The following is a 23461-nucleotide window of genomic DNA, read 5'->3' as shown; positions in this document are numbered from 1 at the left end:
CTCCATTCTGGGACTACGGCCAATTTATAGTCTCTCACCTAGACCTCCAAAATTGTTGGCGGCGCTACTTGACGCCGCTGCCACTGGTGATAAGTGCAAGTGGCCCCAGGCAGCGTTTTATCGGTCGGCACTTTGTTTGTAGTCTTCCTCATTTGCATAGCGTACGCATTGCGTATCCGCGTGCGCCGTGATTTATGGACGGATTTATGCAGCCCGTTTTATGCTCATGTGCATATTTGTGTCACCTTATTTTCGCGCAAAATTTTGAAAAAGTTAGCCCACTTTTCATTTGGCGATGGACATATTCCAAGTGATGGCAAAAGAACATCGATACCCAAAGAACAGACTAAATCGATGTTTGAATCAATTTTGTACCATCTCTAATACGAACCTCCAAGCAAAATAAATAATGGAAAGCCGAAAAAAACTATGTGCAGCATTGTTATTAATGCAAAACAATTATCTGATTGCGGCTCACATGCTGAAAAAGCAGAGCCGGCGCAAGCGAGAGTTGGGGTCCTCGAAATATGCACTGCAACGCGAACTAGCAGGCAAGTAAAATGTGCAACAACTTGTTTATGCCATAAAATCAAGCAAAATAATAAATTTCAGATATCGAATTTAAGATGAGCCGGGAAATACAAGATGAAGACTCCCTACTTTATGGTAGAGTATTGCGAATGACACCAGAACAGTTTCATTTTATTTTGGAAATGGTGCGGCCTGTCATACAGGAAAAGAAAACACCATTAAGGAGCAGCATTACACCAGAGGAACGCTTGAAGGTGACGCTTTTCTATCTGTCCACTGGTAGGATGCCATTTCGACAAACAAAACCCGAATATATGCCCACAATAACGAAGATATTAAGAGAGACAATACCCGCTTTGTACAATGTGCTAAATGGAGAATATTTACCCTTTCCGACGTCAGCAGACGAATGGAAACAGATTGCCGCAGATTTCTACGATATTTGGGGATTTCCCAATTGCATAGGAGCTATAGATGGTAGGAAACGAAGGGAACTGCTTATAATATAATTAACTACAGCCTTTTCCTACCAGGAAAGCACTGCAAAACACGACCCATGGCCAGCACAGGGGATACCAACATGATGTTGATGGTCATCGTGGACGCCAAGTACAGATTCGTCTATGTGAATGTCAGCACAGACACTCGCATTGGAGACGCTGATGTGTGGCTGCACTCTGATTTGAAATATAGTTTGGATGACAACAGCATTCATGTGCCACCGCCAACTGCTCTGCCGCACTCGAACCGCATATCGCCGTACACGCTGGTCTCTGGTGAGTCCTTCCCCCTCACCGAGTACAACATGAAGCCGTACATTCACAAGAATCTCAGCGAGAGTCAGCAGCATTTCAATTATATGCTCTCGCGAAGTCGCCGCGTTGTGGAGAATGCCTTTGGGATGCTGGCCAATCGTTTTCGAGTTATATTTTCGCCCATCAAACAGGTCCCTATGACATTCAGCAAGATTGTCTTGACCTGCTTTTGTCTGCACAACTTTTTGAGAGAGGAATCCATACGCACGAATATCAATTTGGATATCATTCCAAATGTGGAACTGCAGCGTCGTGCATCGTGCATCGTGGAGGAGAACTTTATTGAGCAAATGCTGGATCATCGCACTGTAAAGTCGACAGGACATGGTCCCCAAGCGAGGGAAGGTCTTAGGGAATACTTTTCGAAATTACACTTTAATTCGGATGATTAACAGGAAACTCCTAACATTTAAATTGTATTTAAAAATATGTTTTTAAGCTTAATTTAATGGCTTTCCTCGTCGCGTGTCAACTGCTTGATTTTGAAATCGGTAATTAATTGTAATATTTTGATCTCCAAACGTTTGCTTAAATCTACATCTAATTTCTTTAGCTCGCCAGCAATGAATGCACCAAAGTCGCCCTGAGGATTTGCTTTTGTCGGCATCGCCAGGACGTCGGTGAGCACTTTCTGCGAGTCGGAAATTTTAGTCAAAATGGCATCGTTAGAATCGGACTCGGATCTCTTTCTCTTTGGTGCTGGCGCTGGCGACCAGGGACTGCAGAATTCCAGCTGTTCCTGCACCTGAGGAGAACCCTCCTCAACCGGGTACTTCTCTTCATCGAAACTTTCCTCACCATCGTTGTAGGTCTAAAATTAAATTGTAGATTTAGGTAAACAATCTTTTAAATTAATATAAGTGTACCCACCATATCGTTGTGACTGACTGACGTATCGGGATTGTATCCTGGTGGTATTCTACAATTTGCCATAAAGTTCATCTCGTCCATGTACTTCCAGGCGCTGCGCACTTCCCCATCCGGCGTGCCATTGCGCGCTGCCTTCATCAATTTGTTGCGCTCCGCATAGTAGTACGCTCGGATGTTTTGCCATTTCTTTTTGACTTCACCTGAAAGTTAATGAATGGTTCAGAAATCAATTCATTAATGAGCATCTTTTATTGGCTTACCAACTTCCATTTTGAGGCCAGTCTCTCTGTTCATCTTTTTGGCAGCTTCCAGCCAGAAGTTCTGCCTTTTGGTTTTCTGCTTATAGCTGGCATGTGTGGAGTCCCAAACATAGCGGGAGTTTTTCACCAACTTAATTAAAAAAAGCGTATTTTCGTCGCTCCACATATGAATTTTCACATAGCTGTTCATAATGGCGCCAAAAATTAGATGTCAACAATAGTGCCGACTCCCTCTAAACATATGCTCCCCCTGTCACTGAGTCTGCACACCCGGACTGGCAAGCATGTACAGGCAACACTAGTTTATGGTATTTGCAGGGTTACTTCTTTATGTATACATTTATTGTTGTTTCCCCAAGTTGTGGGCTTGTCTAATTGTCCAAATATTCTCTAAAAATAGACACTTTAACTTCACTTCAAGACTAATCTAATCTAAAAGACAGACACTATTAGAGAAAAATTTGTGTTGTTGTTGGCTGGCACATGCACGTAATTTCGATAGGATTCAGAGCGTAACAATCGATAGTTCTCAAGATCGACTAAAAAGTTTATAGTTTTCTCGCTCACTGTATGCGTTTCAAATACGGTTTGTATATTTGATTTTTATATTTATTTATGCCTAAACTTAAAGTGTAGTGGAATTGGAATGTTAACAAAATTAATTAATTTGTAAACAAAACACAGCTGACTGAGCAATGTTACCATAGCTGCCTGCTGCCTGGTCACACTCTACGGATAGCGAGGCTTACAAATACGAAAAAAGCCACCATGAAGCTATCCATGAAGAAATTATATAAGGAGGTCTCGTCGGCAAAATTTCTTCCCTAACAATGCTGTCAATAAGTGCGAGTGAAAGGGCTCTGTTTGTTTTCTTAGGATCTTAAATATAATAAAAAATAATAATAATAAAATAAATTTCAACTTTCTTGCTGCAATAAATAAAATATCAATAACAAAAAACACGCACTAAAATCTAACGAAATAAAACGAACGAAGGCAGCCGACGCGCCGCCGACGAGACCTCCTTGTATAGTTTCTTCATGCATGAGGCTACCTGTTGTGCACACACACTTCTACAGTGCCAAGCAGCTAACACGAACAACATTTCACAGTTTGTTCTTGGCCGCGTCGGACGTACGTTTTTGTCGTTTCTGTCGCTAACGCAACAGAGGCCGCCCCGCCGAAAGTTTTTGTTGCTTTTCTCATTCTATGCGCGCAATCCCGTGCCTTAGTGTTGGTGTTAGCCAACGCGCCTAAGTGTGTGTGTGTTCAATGCACTGCCGTGCAGTTCAAAAGGGCAGAACAACCACCACTACCAGTGCAGCATTGTTAAAGCCTACTAGTGTGTGTTCTTACCTGCGAAATGGGAAATTAGTGGCTCAATCCGAATCTGTGCTCAATTCAATATTCAAATTCAGGCTAGAAAGTGTCGCATGCGAAAGTGTGCAAAAAAAGCAGTGTTTTTTTCTAGAGCTGGACAATAAAAAAAACCCGTTCTAGACCAAGTGCAAGTGTATGTGTGTGGCATGCATGTGATTGGGTGTGCGTAAATAAACGTATTCCAAGCGGCCCAAAAGGCTCCAATGTAAACCAAACATACCGAAACGAAACAAAACGAAACCCCTTCTTGGCCAATACCGAAAACAACAAAAAAGGTACGATCATGGCTAAGATCGTGAATGCGTCAGCGTCAGCAACCGCAGCAACTGCGCACGTCACACGACAACAGCAACAACAACAACAACAACAACGACTACAACATCAGCAGCAGCGGAGCAGATCAGCAGCAAGAAGAATGCAGAGCCGAGCCCGTACGAAAAGCGCAGCTCAAATTACGACGTCGACAGCACAGCATTTGCTCAAGCGCGCCATTTCAGCGCCTCAATGGATATTTCTCTTCATATTAATATATTTAGCAACAGGTGAGAGCGAAAAAGAGAGGACATTCTACACGGTGAGAGAGCGGAGGAGCCGAAGCTGCTCTCCCTCTATCATTGTATTGGATTGTATTGTGTGTTTGCGTGCCACCATTGAAATGTTCTGCCTGATTCTTGTTTGTTGTTTTTTCCGTTGAACCACTTGCATTTTTTCGAGTGCACTTTTGAGTCGAGAATCAAAGCTCTCATGTGTGAGTAAGTGTTTGTGTGTGTGTGGCGGAAGGGAAAGATTTTTCATCGAATTTTGGTAACCGAAAACTTGTTCAACGGGTTTTCCTTCCCTCCGTCCTACAAAGAGATGACTCATAGATACATATGGCATACCAAAAGTTTGATGGTGTTAATTATTCGCTAATTTGTTATTATTGATACGAGTATTATTGGTTTTTGGCTATCGCTAAGCGCTAGAATTTGCTGGGATTGCAAATGGTTCTATTGTTAGTGTCAACAGTTAAGAGCAAAAGAAAGCAGTTGCTGCCGACCATTTCTCTTCTGAAGTTCTCTTTATGATCTTTAACTGCTTTGCCAACCGTAATGTGTGCATTTCATGTTATTTCTTCCGTCATCCATTTCATTTCCTATATTCGAATATAATTGAATTGAAAAAGGATTTGATTCACATGTCGCCTGCTGAATCATTATGCGTAATTATCAGTTACATACTCGTATTGTCCGTGGCTTCCACACTTATTGTCGCTGCTGCGTGTGCCCGTGCCCCCCTTTTTCAATGGGATTGTGCAAAAACGACCTCAAATTTGGTTTATTTATTTACAATACCGATCGGACCAGCCGCCAACCATTGGGGATTTGTTGTTACCCGCAATCTTATCGCTGGCCGGAAAGCGGCGACTACAACAATTGCCAAAGCAGCGAAGCCGGCAACGTCAGCAGTTGGCAAGCAGCACCGCAATTCCAATTATGGAAATCGACATTTTAGAGGTAACGAAGTTATGGATACCCTTGCAAAAAGTTCACCCTTTGGCAGTTATTTGGAAATCGAATTCTGGACCATTTGCTTTTGGGAAATTTTTATTTTATGTGCACTGGAAAGCATCTGGAAAAATCAAAACACCTTCCTGAAGGGTATAAACACAGAAACACAGAGTAACAGATAGAGAGAGAGAAATGTTGTTAGATGGGAAAGCCCTGCACTCCACCCAAACAACTGGTTTTTGGGCCGCCATCAGCTTCCATTGTACAAATCCAGACATCGCCCGTCGATCATCGTCATTTTCTGAGAGTGGTTTCTTGTCAGTTTTTCCAATGAATTTTCTCCTAAATTGGAATGATCCATCTTTTCAAGTGAAAAAATCGCTGCGCAGGTACACACTCCTCTTGAGGGATACAAATTACCTGCGCGCTACCTGCATCGCCCTAATGACGACAACACGTGACCCCGCGGGTTAGTGGAAATCGGAAATTGTGTGCGGGCGGTCGGGGGGAGACACACCCGCTTGCCGCTACGGCCCAGGTTTCAGGCCGCCGCCTGTTCTCTGGTCAAGTGTTAAAGTGCAATCGGCCGTGACGCAGGGCCTGGTCATCCCCTTGGACCCCGTGTATCCGTGGATCCGGGGCTACGCAACGGGCCGCGACCATTGCCTGACGCTGGCCATTAGTGCAAGTCGTTAGCTTGCTCTATAAAAATAGCCACAAAAGAACTAAAAAAAGTACCTCTGATTTTCCCCTATGACTATAATAGAGAACCAAAAGGTCGGAGGCAGTTGCAGCAACGTTGCCAGTTTTCAGTTTCTCCATCGATTGGCATGGCCGCCTTGGGAAGAGCCGAGCCGACCGCAGAAGCCGCAAATAAGTATCATACAGAGGGCGATACTACAAAACATTGCGGCTTTCGCTTTTATTTGATTCAATTTTTTAACAAAATTTCATGCAAACAAATGTTTAAATCTTTGGGGGCGTTGCTCAATGCTGACTGTGCGAAGTCATTCGGCTTTATCGCGGCCCTCACGTAGTTGCGTTTTATCTCTAGCTATTTGCATACGCAGCGCGATCACAGTACAACTACACGGGCATTGTTAACATTGACTCATGAGAGTACCGCCACGATACAGTGGAATGGAACGTACACAAATTGGACATAAATAGTGTGTGCGTGTGAGATGTAATTGTGGTGGGAAATTGAGGTACAGGCGGAAGGTTCTGCTTGCCTACCGGACTTTTGCGTTACTTAAAGCAGTGCAAGTATATATATATTCTGTTTTCTATAAAGGAAGCGTAAGCTAATGGGATCGCATGAGCGCGCTCTAAATATATTCGTTTGAACATGTTAGATATCTCTAATACATTTTAATGAATGTTAATAATATTAATCATGGCTCCACACTTTATTTTAAAAGCATTTCCATTGTTCGAGCCACAGTGCAACGCCCACTGATGCACCAGCTCCAGGCCACAGTCTCAGGCTCTGTTCCCTCAATGTGTTTGCTCAGTCTGTTCTGCTGGGGACGCACCACCGGAAAAGATTCTCAGGTTTTTGGGTTTTGTTTTATTCAACAGTTCATTGCTTTGTGCCAGTTCGTGGATGGACGGGTCTGGCAGGAAGGCCCAGAGCATGTACTACGACGAGTACAAGGGCCAGGTCGCAGTCGCAGTCGTTGCGCAGTTGGAGCCATGGCCAATTGTTGTTTCCAACAACAGATAAACGGGTTCCCAGGCGCGGCTGCGCAGCAACAGCCAGCAGAATGAGACCCAAAGGAGAGAGAAAGAGAAGCTCCGACTATTTGAGTGTGCTCAATTCTAAGCAGAGCTATTTTTTTGGGGGAGTCTGTCTGCTTTGCTTTTCTGGTTAGTTTTGTTGTTGTTCCCAGAACGAGGAGATAAAAGAGAAGAGCAAGCAGTGGGAAGTGGGAATGTGTGTGTGAATGTGTAATCATGATTTCATGGGAGCAAGCAGGGGTGGAGCATGCTTAGAGCGAAACCGTTGAAGCCGTTGACACACTGAAATTTAGATACCACTTACTCTACGAGTACAAGGGTATACTGTGTTTTTGTTGATATAAGATAAGAGAGAAAGTAGTGCAAAGATTCAATGTAGACTGCTTTGATGCTTATCTTTCAGATTGGAATTTCTAGTAAATCAGTGAAGAGCATTTACCAGGTACCCCACAGTCCGAATACTCATCTGTCATTCCCTGTCATTTTTTTGTGGGTGCGCACAGTTTTTGTGGTTTTTTGCCGCTGTTTGCTGGATGTTAATCTGCAGCTTTCATGGAATATCAAAACTAATTAGCTTCCACCTCTCCTCCACAGGCGTAGTGTGTATTGTGTATTCATATTGTATAATAGAAGCGTATTCATTTAAATATTTTAAAAATAAACATTTCTTCAGCACATTTCTTGGAAGCTAAAAGCGGAAATTAGTGTGGGAAACTTGTTTGCAGCTCAGTTTCGTTACTTCTTCGTTCAACTAAAAGGTGTCGGAACAAATGATCTATTCTCCAGGTCCAAAGTGCAGTCAGACATGAAAATAGCTCTGGAAAGAATGTACATTTATACACAGGCATAAGTATGAGGATGGGGCTGCATGGGAAAGTTAGTATGTTAGAAAAAAAAATAGTTTGAGTATTTACCATTGTAAAAGTTCAAACAAATCTCGACACCATTAAGAAACAACCTTGTCTGTGTGACCGACTTTGGCCAAACAATCTTCTTTCTTTCCATCAGCTTTCATGGCTCAAATATTTATCATCTACTGGCCCCGTAGCTAAAAACTCTCATGGATGTAGCCCTGAATCACTGCTGATCCGGTTCACACCCTTGATTTTGCCCGGATAGACTTAATTTAAAGCTGAATTGGACTGATGAAATTTTGTAGAATAGTCTAGTAAATAACAATAAATATTCATAGCGGAAACTCATCTATTTTTAACCATATTTGGGGTAATTGCTCTGTGAAGCTTAGTTCCTGTTACTAATTGGCTCAAAGTACAACTAATTTATTTGTTTATTTCTATTGTATATCCTTAGCAAACTTCATATAAACACAACATGAAATAAACCGCTAATAATATTGTGAAAACTTTTACCAAATGGAAAACTTTTCAACAATTACCACAAAATCTTTACACAGATCTTATGTATCATTATTTATACATCATTGAATGCCCGAACATCATGCCTATTGAGCATCGTATTGTAGTATAATTAAACCCTTTGGAACGTTTCGATAATCGTATTATCTTTAAGCTGTAATTAAATTTTAATCGCGACACGTTTTCACTTTTCCATCAATACACGTAGAGAGACAGAGAGAAAAGTAAACCGAAAAACGAAAACGCAGCAATTAAAAATTATACATTTAATTACACGAAAATATTGTTATTTATTGTTGTTGCTTGTTGTTGCTAACAAATTAAATACAGAAAATGAAAATACGTTAAATCGGTCATCGGTGATTTATGCAACTTCTGAACATCCGAACAGTAGCAGAAAAGGCTGCCGATGCACCGATGCTTAGATACTCTTTCTGTTATGGAATTTTCAAACACAGCTTTTCTTGGCCTTACGTTTCCTACGTTCCAACATCTCCAACAAAATACTTCTACCCCTTCTAAAGAAAGTGTACAAAAACAATCGAGTGCAAAATGAAACTTTTTTCGTGCCTTTCGTGGGCGGCTTGTTACACAAAAACAACAACAACACAAGCAACGAAAAAGTTAAAAGTATTTAGAGCAAAAATTAAAAACAAAAACAACAACAGTGGCAACAAAAGTAAAGTGTGGGTTGAGTGCTGAATGAGGCAACACATACAAACACAAACACACACTTGCAATGTGAAAACAATTGAAGTATGACCATTTTCGGAGAGTGAAAGAGTGGGTGGAGGGACAAAAATGTAGCTGTAAAACAATCCCGGGTCCCCGGGCAACCCAACCACCGAACACAGAGTCGACCCACCCACAAGTCAGAGCCGAAGTTAGCAACATGCAACGTTTTGTTGTGGCCCACACATTGGAGCAGCCCGTCTTTCGGGCTAAGGGTTAGACCAGGGGAAGGGTGGATACGACAATTGCACCTGCTACAAAAACATCAACAACAACAGAGTGCTTTGAGAGGTGTATGGTATTCCGACAATTGGATACCCTGTGCTCAAAAACAGGCAAATCAATGCTAAAAGGAATTAAGTCCCGTTCCCGTGACAACATGAAATCCATACACTTTTTGCATTTCACATGTACCGGTGCATGTACGAGGTATTATTAAAGCAGTCAAAGCAGCAGATGAGCGGGAAAAAAAGAGAGAAGAGAGAACTGCATCTGGCTTAAGAGTGGCTAACATACAAAACGACAATAGCCAGCGGCCGCGTGGGGTTAAACATGTACACATGTATGTAAATACGTCGGTGTGTCCCTACATTTGATGTTGTTTTGCATATGCAGACACGCTGATTAGTCATACAAGCAGAATGCAGTGCGAAAGGAAGGGGCGCAAAGCAAAAAGCTAAAGTTGAGCTAATTTACATATGTATGTACATATGTATGCATACATTCGGAGTACTTATGCTGCACACGCTTGTGCAAGTGTGTGTAAAGTGTTGCAATGATTTGAGTGTTTCTTTCCTAACTGGGTCTCTCTCTCTCCCACTCTCTCGCTCCCGCTGACCAGCGAGTGGGCGTGTAACAGGAGTCGCCTATTGCTTTCTGTTACATTTACCGCTTCCTCCTTTGAGTGTTTTGCGTGCATTTATCTCATTTTGCATAAATCACTTTTTTTCCGCTGCTTCAAGTGTAAAAAAAATAACATGGCATGTGGGAATAACATTGGGAAATGGAAAAGCAAGCAGTGTAATTATGCATCTCAGATAAAGTTTTGTAGATCTCGAGCGTTTTCTCTTTTGAAGCGGAATTTGGTACGATGCGGCATAGGTACGAGTGCCGGGGAAAGTACATCATTTTTTTTGGCGAAAAACTTCAAGTGAAAAATTATATTTCCATGGCAATTAAATTCCTCAATTAATATTTTAAGTGTACTGTTTTTATTGCATTTTTCTATTAGCTTTTGTGTCAAAAACGTTTCAGAAAACTTATAGAAGAGGGCACAAAAATCTTCATATTTTAGTTGAAAGTTTCCATAAATCTTTCCGCTCTCCCAGAAATACCTATCATTATTTTCCCTGTTGGAATAATTCATTAAAAACTCATTCAAATTGGCTAAGTTCCATCCATTTGCCACGCCCCTACTTAAGAATCGGCATAACAAACTCTTTTGTGCCCGAAAAAGTCACAGTGCGAGTAGCCATTAAAGTTGCCAGAAGTGTTTCCAGCAAACGTTCTCTCTATCGCCCCTCTCTCTCTCTCTGAACCCAAACAATAGCTGAAAAGACACTATTAAACTGTTTCTTTTTATGGCACCGCTAAAGCAAATTCGCTGAGAGACGGCTTAAGAGCGGGTTTTTGCAGCTCCCGACTGGCGTCTGAGTCAAGTCATTCATGAGTCGAAGAACTAAACAAACGGTTGTCCAAAAGTCATGCAAAAAGCATAATAATAATAAAAAATGCAAAAAAAAAAAGAGAAGTAGAAATAGAATTATTTTTCTTGGTTATGATTATGAAATTTCCGTTCCGTTTGCTTACGGTCAAGAACAACAGCACAAAAAAACAAGGCAATGAGGAGATTGTACAACAAAAATGTGCATGCCGACGCATAAGGAGAATCTATACCTGAACTTATAAAATATACTGCAAAGACATTCCATTTATAAATATAAAGAAAAACGTGTGTGAATGTGTGAAAAACAACTCTAAAGTGCAAGGCATGCCTGGGGAATTTTGTAGATAATTTATTTTATTCAATAGAAATATTTGTATACTAATGATGCTAATTTTTGAGTAGATGATTCTACACTCTAGGGAATAAACCCTAATCGTTGGCAAAGAATGTTCTCTGTTCACTTATTGGAAATTTATACAGGGAACGAGCTTGAACATTTAAATACTTCATTCCTACATCCAATTAATGGGCATCCCTTTGTCGGAATCTTCAGTCCAACAATCTAACAGTTTAAGTCGCATTTTGTGTTGTTTAACTTTTGAATAATTTTCTGCCTAGTTTCGTACGTGAGTATAATATAATTATGAGCTCTTTACTGTCGACTTACTTGTACTCACTTCACTCCCAACCGCAGCCGCAGCCGCAACCCCTGCCCCCCTGCCTGCCTGCCCCACCCTGTGGCATACATTAACCAAAACGTCTGGCAAAACGACGAACAACTGTCAATGCAAATACCACAAATCGCCTTTAAATACAAAATAAAATACGAATTGTTTGAGAAGACCGGACAAGGCGGGACAACGCAAAATCGATGGCCTCATAATGTTTTTTCCATTATGTTGTTCGTCGCTGTTCAGGTTCTGTTTTGCGACGAGGTCGCTTCGAGCGCTTTCTAAGCCCGGAATCCCCAGCCAACAGGCCATGGGTCAGGGCAGCTGCCCAAAAGGGCATAGTACCAGCAATGTCTGGGTTCAACCAAGCCCGAGAAGGTGCTAAAATTATCTCTTGTCTGGCCAAGGGAAGTGCAAAAATATGTATGATTTTTAAAAGTTTATTAACGCGAAAATGCGCCAACACTTAACACAAATTCCCCCCAAAAACTTCGTTTTGGCTCTGTTCGTTTTGGCAATAAACAGCTCTATGTACTTCAGTCAGTGCCATGGCAAAGTTTTCTCAAGTTTTGGAGGTTGCCAGCAGTTTCATTTGTCAGTTTTAATGTATCCCAAGTCCAGCTTCATTGATGGTCTAACCAGTTGGAATGCCAAATTGAAGGCATCGAAAAATCCAAAATTAATTTGGGAAGACCCCGCCCAGGTCTCTAATGAGTTTTATTGAATAGAATGATTATTTTCTTGAAACTGCCCCACCAACAAATGATTTAAAAATCAATTAAATTAATTATAAATAATTAATGAATTATCTGCAGTCTCATAACCTTTTCCAAGCTGCCCAAAGCAAGCATTTAATGGCGTTCCAAGAAGCTTCTTAAAGCAAGCAGTGCCTATTCAAACTATCAAAAGCAAGCAGTGCCTGTTGAAGCTAGCCAAAGGAAGCAGTAGATACGATACCTGGGCGCCAAATAATGAAAATTGAAATTGCGCTAGAAAGAATGAGCTGAAGATTTGTCGTGCCAGAGTCCAAAGTGTTTTTGTTTCATCTGTTTGCAATTTCCTCTCGTTAGTAACTTTTCCTTTTGGCCACTTTCTTTCCATTTTATTTTGGTCTTTTGCTTTTCGCAGTTTATTGAACGATCTACAAAACCGGCTTTTGCACAAATGTATGTACATACATCTACGGTACCCACATATCTAAGCACGAACAGACGAGTATGAACAGTCATAGTTGGCTTTTTCTTACTTTTTACGCCTGGTGCACCTCAGTCAAGAAAGTTGTTTCATTTTGCTGGGATCTTGGTATACACTTTCCGCGGTAGGAGAATTTTTTGCTGCTCAATGGAGTGCAGCACAAATGTTCCATAGGCGAACGGACTCATTCGAGCATCATTCTGGCATTTCTAAAATGAGGAAACAGAGTTGTTAGAGTACTTCCAGCATCGGTCTTTTCCCCACAGCCGGCCTTTCCCTCTCGCTTAAAGATGAATTAGAAAACCACTCAAAGTCCAAAGTTATGGTCGGCGTCTTCTGGTCTGCAACTTCTTTTTGCTGCTTTGGTGGGGGAAATGGGAATTGATTCTGCGCCTTGGCAGGCGATCGCCTGTCGCAAATGAAAGTTTGAAATGAAATTGTTAACTGATTACCATTTAAGTGTGGTGGCATGCCAAGGCAACTTGTCTAATTTGGTCAATGCTAGTCGAAAAAAAGCACTTTCTTAGCCAAGCGGGGTGGTGGACACAAATGCCCCAGAGAGAGAAGGAGAAAAAAATGCCAAAGAGGGAGAAAAAAATGTAAGCCAAAGTAAACCAATTGGCCATTTTGCTGTGTGGCCAAATAAGTCTGAGCTGAGGAGGAAATGAGGAAGTCTACGGTTACAAATGCCGCGTACCAGTCCCGCGATTCGAATGAAATGCGATTAGTTAAATGAGAGTACGCCCTCCGATCCGACTTGGCCTGAACTGGCTGTGGCCTGGCCTGGCCTGGCCTTGTCATGCTTTCATTTCATGTCACAAACTAAACTCTTGATCTTCTTTCTTTTGCAGATGTTGCCTCCGTTGAGGTGCAAACCAAGGAGGCATACTTTAATGGCTCCACTTACCTCCGCCTGACGACGCCGATGCCCATTTGGGATCATTCGGCAATTAGTTTCCGCTCGTGCCGCGGCGGTGAGATACTCGCCCAGCAGTACAACAAAAACTCAATCGTAATCTCAGTGCTCAACGATTTTCTGCAAATCTCATTGGCCGGCCCCGCCGTCCATGGGCCAAACAATCGTCTGGATGTGAAATTGCCCTACCAACTGTTGGACAATCGCTGGCATACGCTGCAGTTCAAATACGAGTACGGCAATCTCTATTTGCATGTGGATCGTGCGGCAAGCATATTTGGTAAGTGATAATCCAATCAGCCAGAAGACAAAATAGGGTCTGGGAAAGGGTCTAACAGAAATCGTGAAATGTTGTGGAGTAAATTGGGCAGGGGTTTGATTACCCATCATCACGAAGGGATTAGAAAGGGGAACTTCACTTGTAAAAGAAAGGAACGCTCTAGAAACGTGATTAATTAGTAAAACAGCTAAAGAGGTTAATTTCCCATAAAAATGTTCCATGAGCAAACGGATTCATGCGTTTCGATCACACAAAAGTTATCGATGTTGCGTAGAAATTATCATGTGCCATCTCTAGATTAAATCCATGTCAAAAATTGCATTAAGAAAGTGATAAAGTCACAAATTCCCTACTAATCCCCTTTTTTCTCCCCTTCCTTTCCTCAGCCAACTCCACCTACAACAGCCAGTTCCTGACCAATCAGGACATTGGCTACAAAGATGCCATCTTGATACTGGGCAACTCTTTCTCCGGCTGCCTGCTGGATGGACCCGGACTGCAGTTTGTCAACAATTCCACCATACAGAATGTCGTTTTCGGCGTGTGTCCGCTGACACCTGGACCCTGCAGCGATCATGATCTGTTTACGCGGCTGCCGGATAACTTTTGTTTGAACGATCCGTGCATGGGACATGGCACTTGTTCGTCCAATTCCGAGGGCTACGAGTGCCGCTGCACGGCACGCTACTCGGGCAAGAACTGCCAGAAGGACAATGGCTCGCCGTGCGGCAAGAATCCCTGCGTGAATGGGGGCACCTGCCTGGAGAACTCGCGCGGCGACTATCAGTGCTTCTGCGATGCCCAGCACAGTGGACAGCATTGCGAGACGGAGGTGAACATTCATCCGCTGTGCCAGTCGAATCCCTGCCTGAACAATGGCGCCTGCGTGGTGCTCGGCAGCACGGGGAGCATTGCCTGCGAGTGCCCCAAGGGCTATGCCGGACCACGCTGCGAGATCGACACGGACGAGTGTGCCTCGCAGCCGTGCCAGAATAATGGCAGCTGCATCGATCGCATCAATGGCTTCAGCTGCGACTGCTCCGGCACTGGATACACGGGCGCCTTCTGCCAAACGAATGTGGATGAGTGCGACAAGAGTCCGTGCCTGAATGGCGGACGTTGCTTCGACACGTACGGCTGGTACACCTGCCAGTGCCTGGACGGATGGGGCGGCGAGGTGTGCGATCGACCCATGACCTGCCAGACCCAACAATGCCTGAACGGTGGCTCCTGTGTGGACAAGGCCATTGGGTTCCAGTGTCTGTGTCCGCCGGAGTACAGTGGAGAGCTCTGCCAGCTGGGACCGAGCTGTGCCCAGCAGTGTCCCATCGATTCGGAGTGCATTGGCGGCAAGTGCGTGTGTAAGCCAGGCACAACGGGTAAGTCCTTCCCTCTGGGAGATTCACGCTAAAAGGTTTAAGGTTGTTCATGGGCGTTGCATGGTCATAAAGCATTGGTTTTCATTTTTCTTTTTTGGGTTTAAATGGTTTTTAATGGTCTTAATTTAACAACAACAAAAGCTTCCGACTTGGAGCCGCCAATTCCTGCTCCAATCGAGGTGGAAATGTTCGATCCATCACAGTGCGCCAGCGAGAAAAAGAAGCGCTACATATCGCCCGAGTGGCTCAAGCGGAAGCGTTGCGAACTGAAGCTGAGTACGTGGTTGATGGTTGCAGGCTGGATGATGGAGGATGTGTGCTAGATGGCTAGAGGGTAGCAATTATTGTAGCTGGGGGATCTCTGCGTTCTCAAAGCTTAAAGGCATAAAGTGTCAATAAATTATGGAAAAATGTTACATTTAATTGGTAGCCATTGAGTCATTATTGCATGGGAACGCTTTCCATCTAATAATCAAATAAAATCAGCCTCTGATTTGCCTGAAATCGGAATCTAACTTCATTCCATGCCAGACTGCTTAAAGCACTGCTTGCGCATACCATTTCCCATTAGTGAACGGACTCATCAGCAGCGCTTTACTTTGAAACTTCATTATGAACTTACTTTTATCATTCAAAATAAATTCAAACATTTATTGACTTGCCTTTAAGCTTTCTGGGAACTGCATTGTGTTAATGTGCATCTGCTTTTTTTTGTTAGTTAATCTCCCATTGCTACTACTAACAACTGATTTATACGCTATACACTAATCCGTAATCTTATATACTATATACCAACAACAACAACAATCCTCCCGTATTTGGCTAAAAAAACCCTAGGCCCAATTGGTCATTGTCTGCCTACAACAACAACTACACCGACACCAGAACAACTGCCAACAACAACAGTAGCAATCACTCTACCAGCAATTACGAATACGAATACAATTCCAACAACCAGAATACCACCAATAATAACAACAACAACAACAACAGCTAGTAAACTTAACAAAAACCAACAACAACAACAGTCACCAACCCATCGATCGGCCTCCCTGAATGCATGTCCCCAAGAAAACTGCTTGAACGGTGGCACCTGCCTGGGATATAGTAGCAATTATACCTGTATATGTGCTAGTGGATACACAGGTTTGGCATAAATATTCGATGAAATGGCGTGAAGCAAAGGGTTGTTCTAAAAGTCGTGTCATCCCAATTAAATGTAGTTTTGAATTTTGAATGCGGTTAATGGCTGTACTACTAGTAGTGATATCTACTTTTAATATTTACTTTATTCATGTGTTAGAGCGCTCAATGAATTCTCACTGGTGTTCATTATTGTGAACTGCTTAGCATAGCTAACGCATCTCTGCTCTGCTTGGCAGAATAAACGGTTCTCTTCTCTCTCTTTCACTTTCTCAGAACTGCTTAACTGACAGCCGGACTGCACTGCTCAGCAGAGCAAATTAATCTCTCTCTTAATTATTCAACCTGCAAATTGCATGCAAACAAAATACAAACCGTAAGAGAGCGAGCTTTGCGAGAGAGAGAGAGAGAGAGAGGCGAAATAGAGTATAAAATGACTTGAATTCATTCAGTGCTCTTTTATTTAACTGTTCCTTGAAACTTTTAGTGCAACCCCGGCTTATCCAAATGTAAATATGTAGCGTAGCAGTAGTAAAAATACTTAAACAATTAAATATTACTTATACTTAAGTAGAATACTAACTCATAAACTAAAGATGAATCCAGATCTAATTTCGAAATTCCTTCCCTAGGCTACAACTGCCAGCAGAGCACCGGCGATGGAGGAACGGCCGCCGCCATGGCCCTGACGCCCATCAACTGCAATGCAACCAACGGTAAATGCTTGAACGGCGGCACATGCTCGATGAACGGCACCCACTGCTACTGCTCCGTGGGCTACACCGGTGACCGATGCGAAAAGGCCGACAATTGCTCGCCGCTCAACTGCCAGGAGCCGATGGTGTGCGTGCAGAATCAGTGCATCTGCCCGGAGAACAAGGTGTGCAACCAGTGCGCCACCCAGCCCTGCCAGAACGGTGGCGAGTGCCTGGATCTGCCCAACGGCGACTACGAGTGCAAGTGCGCACGCGGCTGGACGGGCAGGAATTGCGCCAACGATGTGGATGAGTGCACGCTGCACCCAAAGATCTGCGGCAATGGCATTTGCAAGAACGAAAAGGGATCCTACAAGTGCTACTGCACGCCCGGCTTCACGGGCATTCACTGCGACTCGGATGTGGATGAGTGCCTCAGTTTTCCCTGTCTAAATGGAGCCACGTGCCACAACAAGGTAGGTAGCCAAGGGGGAACTCTCTCAGATGAAGGGGGGGTGTGACGTCGTAAGTGGTTACTAAAGTGTAATTAGTTGTTTTTCTTTAAATACGGAAAGCATCGGATATTGAGACAAGTGAGTGACGTAGGTACACCGCTAGAGCCCAAATCCCTGATTCCTGCTTAAAGCTAAAGCTTAAATCTACAGAAATTTTAATCCTTTTCTTTCTACACAACAGATCAATGCCTACGAGTGCGTTTGCCAGCCGGGATATCGTGGCGAGAACTGCGAGATTGACATTGACGAATGCATCACCAATCCCTGCTCCAATGGATCCACCTGCATTGATATGATCAACAACTTTACCTGCTCCTGCATACCGGGCATGACGGGACGTGTCTGCGACATTGACATCGACGACTGTGTGGGCGATCCCTGCCTGAATGGCGGTCAGTGCATCGATCAGTTGGGCAGCTTCCGCTGTGATTGCAGCGGCACTGGTTACGAGGGTCAGAATTGTGAACTAAACATCGACGAGTGTGTGTCCAATCCGTGCACGAACGGCGCCAAGTGCCTGGACCAAGTCAAGGACTACTTCTGCGAGTGTCATGCGGGCTACAAGGGCAAGAACTGCGAGCAGGACATCAATGAGTGCGAGAGCAATCCGTGTCAGTACAACAGCAACTGCCTGGAGCGCTCCAATCAGACGCTCTACCAGCTCAGCCGCCTCACGGACCTGCCCAAGGTGTTCAGTCAGCCATTTAGCTATGAGAATGCCAGCGGGTGAGTGCCAGCCAGGGTATAACAATTGATTTGTTGACTAACTTTCGTTTTATTTGCAGCTACGAATGCGTTTGTGTGCCCGGCATCATTGGCAAGAACTGTGAGATCAACATAAATGAATGCGAGAGTAATCCTTGCAGCAAACATGGCACCTGCAACGATGGCATCGGCGCCTACACCTGCGAATGCGAACCCGGCTTCGAGGGCCCCCACTGTGAGGTCAATATCGATGAGTGCGAACGCTTTAATCCCTGCCAAAGCGGCACCTGCATTGATCAAATCGATGACTACGACTGCGACTGTGATGCCAACTTTGGGGGCAAAAACTGCTCCGTGCCGCTGATCGGTTGCCTCACAAATGTAAGACACAAATGGAGGCCTAAATCTGAATTTCTACTAATTATTCCTATATCTATTGCAGCCCTGTCTGAATAGTGGCACTTGTCGTCCGTATTTGGTCAATGAGACAATTCATCTGTATAATTGCACCTGCGAGAATGGCTTCCAGGGCGACACCTGCGAGAAGACCACCACGCTGTCCATGGTGGCCACCAGCTTGATCTCTGTGACCACCGAACGCGAGGAGGGCTACGACATTAACTTGCAGTTTAGAACCACGCTGCCCAATGGCGTGCTGGCCTTTGGCACCTCTGGGGAAAAGAATGAGCCCGTCAGCTATATTCTAGAGCTGATTAATGGACGCCTGAACCTCCACTCGTCGCTGCTCAACAAATGGGAGGGCGTCTTCATTGGCTCCAAGCTGAACGACAGCAACTGGCACAAGGTGTTTGTGGCCATTAATACCTCGCATTTGGTGCTGTCCGCCAACGATGAGCAGGCCATATTCCCCGTGGGCTCCTACGAGACGGCCAACAACAGTCAGCCCTCGTTTCCGCGCACCTATTTGGGCGGTACGATACCCAATCTTAAGTCATATCTGCGGCATTTGACGCATCAGCCCTCGGCCTTTGTGGGCTGCATGCAGGACATTGTCGTGAATGGCAAATGGATCTTCCCCGACGAGCAGAGTGCGAATTTTACGTACGGCGACACGAAGCTGGAGAATGTGCAGAGCGGCTGTCCGCGCACCGAGCAGTGCAAACCGAATCCCTGCCACTCGAATGGCGAGTGCACAGATCTGTGGCACACATTCGCCTGCCACTGTCCGCGGCCATTCTTTGGACACACCTGCCAGCACAGTGAGTGGAGCAAAAGATGCGCCCTGAGGCAGCATATTTATGATTTTTACCTTTACTTTCCTTAGACATGACAGCAGCTACGTTTGGGCATGAGAATACCACGCACTCGGCTGTAATTGTGGAGACCACCGATGTGGGCAGACGTGCCATACGTTCCATTTTGGATATTTCCATGTTTATACGCACGCGAGAGCCCACGGGGCAGGTCTTCTATTTGGGCAGTGATCCACGCAAGACGCCCACCAAAAGTGAGTACAAAAAGAGTTTACTTTGCGCTCCAAAGTAACGTTTCCTCTTCCTTACCCTCCAGACATTGGTGACTCGTATGTGTCGGCCAAGCTGCATGGCGGCGAGCTGCTCGTGAAGATGCAATTCTCTGGCACACCCGAGGCCTACACTGTGGGTGGCCAGAAGCTGGACAATGGCTACAATCACTTGATCGAGGTGGTGCGCAATCAGACCTTGGTGCAGGTCAAGCTCAATGGCACCGAGTACTTCCGCAAGACGCTGTCCACGACGGGTCTGCTGGATGCGCAGGTGCTCTATTTGGGTGGACCTGCGCCCACACGGGAGTCGCTGCTGCCCGCCAGCACAGAGCCCGGCGTGGATGAGAGTGCCACAGTGCTGAGCAAGGAGGCGACAGACGACAGCAAGGACTACTTCAAGGGCATCATCCAGGACGTAAAAGTGAGCAACGGCTCGCTCAATCTCATTGTGGAAATGTATCCCCTGAATGTGACGGATGTGCAAGTGAATGCCAAGCCTTTGGGTGCTGTCAGCATTGATCGTGCTTCGGTGCTGCCCGGTGAGGTGTCCGACGATCTGTGCCGCAAGAATCCCTGCCGCCACAATGCCGAGTGCCGCAACACATGGAACGATTACAGCTGCAAGTGCCCGAACGGCTACAAGGGCAAGGATTGCCAGGAGATTGAATTCTGTCAGCTGGTCACCTGCCCGGGCGAGAGCGTCTGCCAGAATCTGGACGATGGCTACGAGTGTCTCACCAACACAACATTCACGGGCCGAGAACGCAGTCCGCTGGCCTTCTTCTACTTCCAGGAGCCGCCACCAGCCGAGGAAACTGGCGGCGAGACTGGTCCCAAGCAGACCCTGAAGCCCAGCATTGAGATTGCCTATCGCACACGCGCAGGCGGCACGCTGCTGTTCATCGACAATGCGGACAGTTTCTTTGAGATTGGCGTCAACGGTGGACGCGTGACCATCACCTGGAAGCTCACGCAGCTGCACATTGGCGAGTCGACGCGCTTTGAGAAGGAAAACGCCGACGGAGAGTGGAGTCGCATCTTCCTGCGCGCACACAATGGCAAGCTGGAGGGTGGCTGGAAGGGCTGGGAATCCATGGTGGATCCCGCACCCTCCTTCTCCGTCGACATTGACCAGGCGGCCATCCAGTATCTGCTGTCGAGCAGCACCCAAGTGTACTTGGGCGGCATGCCCGAGTCGCGTCAGTCGCGCGGCTCCACGCTCTCCGCCCAGCAGGGCTCCCAGTTCAAGGGTTGCGTGGGCGAGGCGCGTGTGGGTGACCTGCTGCTGCCGTACTTCTCCAACACCGAACTGTATCCCCGCACCGAGAACGTGTCCGTGCAGCTGAAGGCGCAGTTCCGTTTGAACACAACGCGGCCCGCGGAGGGTTGCATTCTGTGCTTCCAGACGGACTGCCGCAACGATGGCTACTGTCGGGCGCCGTCCGACGAGTATGAGTGCACCTGCCAGGCGGGCTACGAGGGCGACGACTGCGGCACCGACATCGATGAGTGCTTGAACACGGAGTGCCAGAACAATGGCACCTGCATCAACCAGGTGGCAGACTTCTTCTGCCAGTGCCAGGATGGTTTCGAGGGTCGCCACTGCGAGCTGAACATCAACGAATGCGCCGCGTTGCCCTGCCACAATGGTGGCAACTGCACGGATCTGATTGCAGCCTATTACTGCGAGTGCCCGGAGGAGTACACCGGTCCCCAGTGCGACATACTCAAGCAGATGACGTGCGAGAATGAGCCATGCCGTAATGGTTCCAGCTGCGAGAATGGTTTCAGTGAGTTCACCGGACTAGTCCCCTTTGAACACAGATTTTAATGTAATTTTTTACTCCCCCGCAGATGCTTTGACTGGCAATAACTTTACGTGCACCTGCGCCTCCGGCTTTGAGGGTTCCCTGTGCGATGTGCCCTTCTGCGAGCGCACGCCCTGCGATAATGGTGGACTCTGCCTGACCACAGGACTGGTAAGTTCTACTTGAATACCCAATAGATTATGCACTAACGTCTCCTTCCTGCACTATAGTCACCCATGTGCAAGTGCAGCCTGGGCTACACGGGTCGCCTCTGCGAGCAGGACATCAACGAATGCGACTCGAATCCTTGCCAGAACGCTGGACAGTGCATGGATCTGGTGGGTGGCTACGAGTGCAATTGCCTGGGCACCGGCTTCGAGGGCATACACTGTGAGAACGACATTGACGAGTGCAGCGTGGAGGGCGAGTATTGTGGCGGTTTGGGTCGCTGCTTCAACAAGCCCGGCTCGTTCCAGTGCATCTGCGAGAAGCCCTACTGTGGGGCCTATTGCAACTTTACCGATCCCTGCAATGCCACAGATATTTGCGGCAATGGCGGACGCTGCATGGAGGATTGTGGCGCCAAGCCGGACTACTATTGCATCTGCACGGAAGGATTTGCGGGCAAGAATTGCACCTCACCGGTGAGTAGTAAAGGAGTTCCAAATGGTAGGACTAAACTGAAGCTTTTATTCCCTTTTCTGCTGCTTAGATCGTTGCGAAGGAGGATGGCCCATCGACGACAGACATAGCCATCATTGTTATACCCGTTGTGGTGGTCTTGCTGCTCATTGCTGGTGCATTGTTGGGCACCTTTTTGGTGATGGCACGCAATAAGCGTGCCACGCGCGGCACCTACAGCCCCAGCGCTCAGGAGTACTGCAATCCGAGGCTGGAAATGGACAATGTGCTTAAGCCGCCGCCGGAGGAACGACTTATTTAGTTTAAGCAACGATTGAAATACGTTTTGAAAGATATTCTAAAGTCCGCCCATATAATAGTAATACCCTAGAGATGTACACGTAATGCAATGTTTTTGTACGTAAGTTTGTATTAAGGTGCTCAAAGCCAAGCAGCAGAGGAGCAGCCGAAGAGCCCCAAAATATTCACCACCTCGATGCCTATGCCTATGCTTTAGTTAGTTAATAATTATAAATGCCGTTGTCTATTTATTTGTAGTAATTTAGATGGCAAAACCCAAGCACTCTAGTTACGATTGTAGTCCGTTTAGTTTAGACTCAGTATTCGTTTAATCCTAAAGCTGCGAACAAAGTTATAGCACTGAAAACTGGACACCCGACACCCGACAACCGACATTCCACACGTAGATCTATTGTACGAGTATTTTTGTTTGTAAATAGATTTGTATCGTATTCCCCCCCTCACAGATTTTAACATTTACATAACTTAGCTGAGCTAAAACATAAATCCTATATGCCTATTATATACTGCAGTATATACAACAGGAAATGTGGCCTTATAAAACAAAACTAAAACTAAAACCCACAAAATTGAGTAACGAAAAGCAATTGCAAAAGCAAAAACTATTGTTTAAGCATTCAAATCAAAATGAAAGACATATTTTGCTCTAGAATATCTAAGCGTAACCTTAAGAGACTGTACTATACATTATAATAAATATTAAATATTTCGACTTTTTTCCAAAATGATAGAACTATGCTCTAACCCGAAAGGAATATCAAAAAGTCAGCAAAAGGTTTAAATTTAATGATATTTATAGAGCTTTTCCTTTGTGATTTGTTGCCGAAACTCACTCCCATTGCACTGACAGGGGCCAACAAGCGAAGG

The 23461-nt window shown here is 45.2% G+C and overlaps 3 protein-coding genes across 9 annotated transcripts; 2 read left to right on the top strand and 1 right to left on the bottom strand.

Annotated features, from left to right (window-relative positions):
* Nucleotides 1-380: 380 nt before the first annotated feature.
* On the top strand, nucleotides 381-1756 carry LOC117897877 (protein ANTAGONIST OF LIKE HETEROCHROMATIN PROTEIN 1). Its single transcript, XM_034806953.1, has 3 exons — nucleotides 381-551; nucleotides 613-1008; nucleotides 1065-1756. Exons 1-3 carry the CDS (start codon nucleotides 410-412, stop codon nucleotides 1736-1738), a joined length of 1212 nt encoding a protein of 403 aa, XP_034662844.1. The 5' UTR covers nucleotides 381-409; the 3' UTR covers nucleotides 1739-1756.
* On the bottom strand, nucleotides 1611-2951 carry LOC117897879. Its single transcript, XM_034806954.1, has 3 exons — nucleotides 2477-2951; nucleotides 2217-2416; nucleotides 1611-2157 (listed from the first exon to the last, which is right to left on the bottom strand). The coding sequence occupies exons 1-3, from the start codon at nucleotides 2664-2666 to the stop codon at nucleotides 1792-1794; spliced, it is 756 nt and encodes a 251-aa protein (XP_034662845.1). The 5' UTR covers nucleotides 2667-2951; the 3' UTR covers nucleotides 1611-1791.
* A 611-nt stretch (nucleotides 2952-3562) lies between these two features.
* Nucleotides 3563-22920, top strand: LOC117897672 (protein crumbs). 7 transcript variants are annotated; one of them, XM_034806674.1, is made up of 14 exons: nucleotides 3563-4398; nucleotides 13577-13921; nucleotides 14308-15300; nucleotides 16138-16446; nucleotides 17076-17614; nucleotides 17690-17731; nucleotides 17835-18379; nucleotides 18439-18739; nucleotides 18801-19578; nucleotides 19644-19826; nucleotides 19889-21634; nucleotides 21699-21823; nucleotides 21883-22296; nucleotides 22365-22920. In XM_034806674.1, the coding sequence occupies exons 1-14, from the start codon at nucleotides 4140-4142 to the stop codon at nucleotides 22593-22595; spliced, it is 6810 nt and encodes a 2269-aa protein (XP_034662565.1). In that variant the 5' UTR covers nucleotides 3563-4139; the 3' UTR covers nucleotides 22596-22920. The 7 variants fall into 7 exon arrangements, with proteins under 7 accessions (XP_034662565.1, XP_034662566.1, XP_034662568.1 ...); XM_034806675.1 differs by having other exon boundaries at nucleotides 3564-4398; nucleotides 17714-17731; XM_034806677.1 differs by lacking the exon at nucleotides 16138-16446 and adding an exon at nucleotides 15442-15576 and having other exon boundaries at nucleotides 3564-4398.
* Nucleotides 22921-23461: the final 541 nt, after the last annotated feature.

This window comes from Drosophila subobscura, chromosome O (genome assembly GCF_008121235.1).
Source record: "Drosophila subobscura isolate 14011-0131.10 chromosome O, UCBerk_Dsub_1.0, whole genome shotgun sequence".
Lineage (NCBI taxonomy): Eukaryota > Metazoa > Arthropoda > Insecta > Diptera > Drosophilidae > Drosophila > Drosophila subobscura.
Note: the sequence above shows the minus strand (reverse complement) of the source record. Positions and strands in the feature narration are given on the sequence as shown.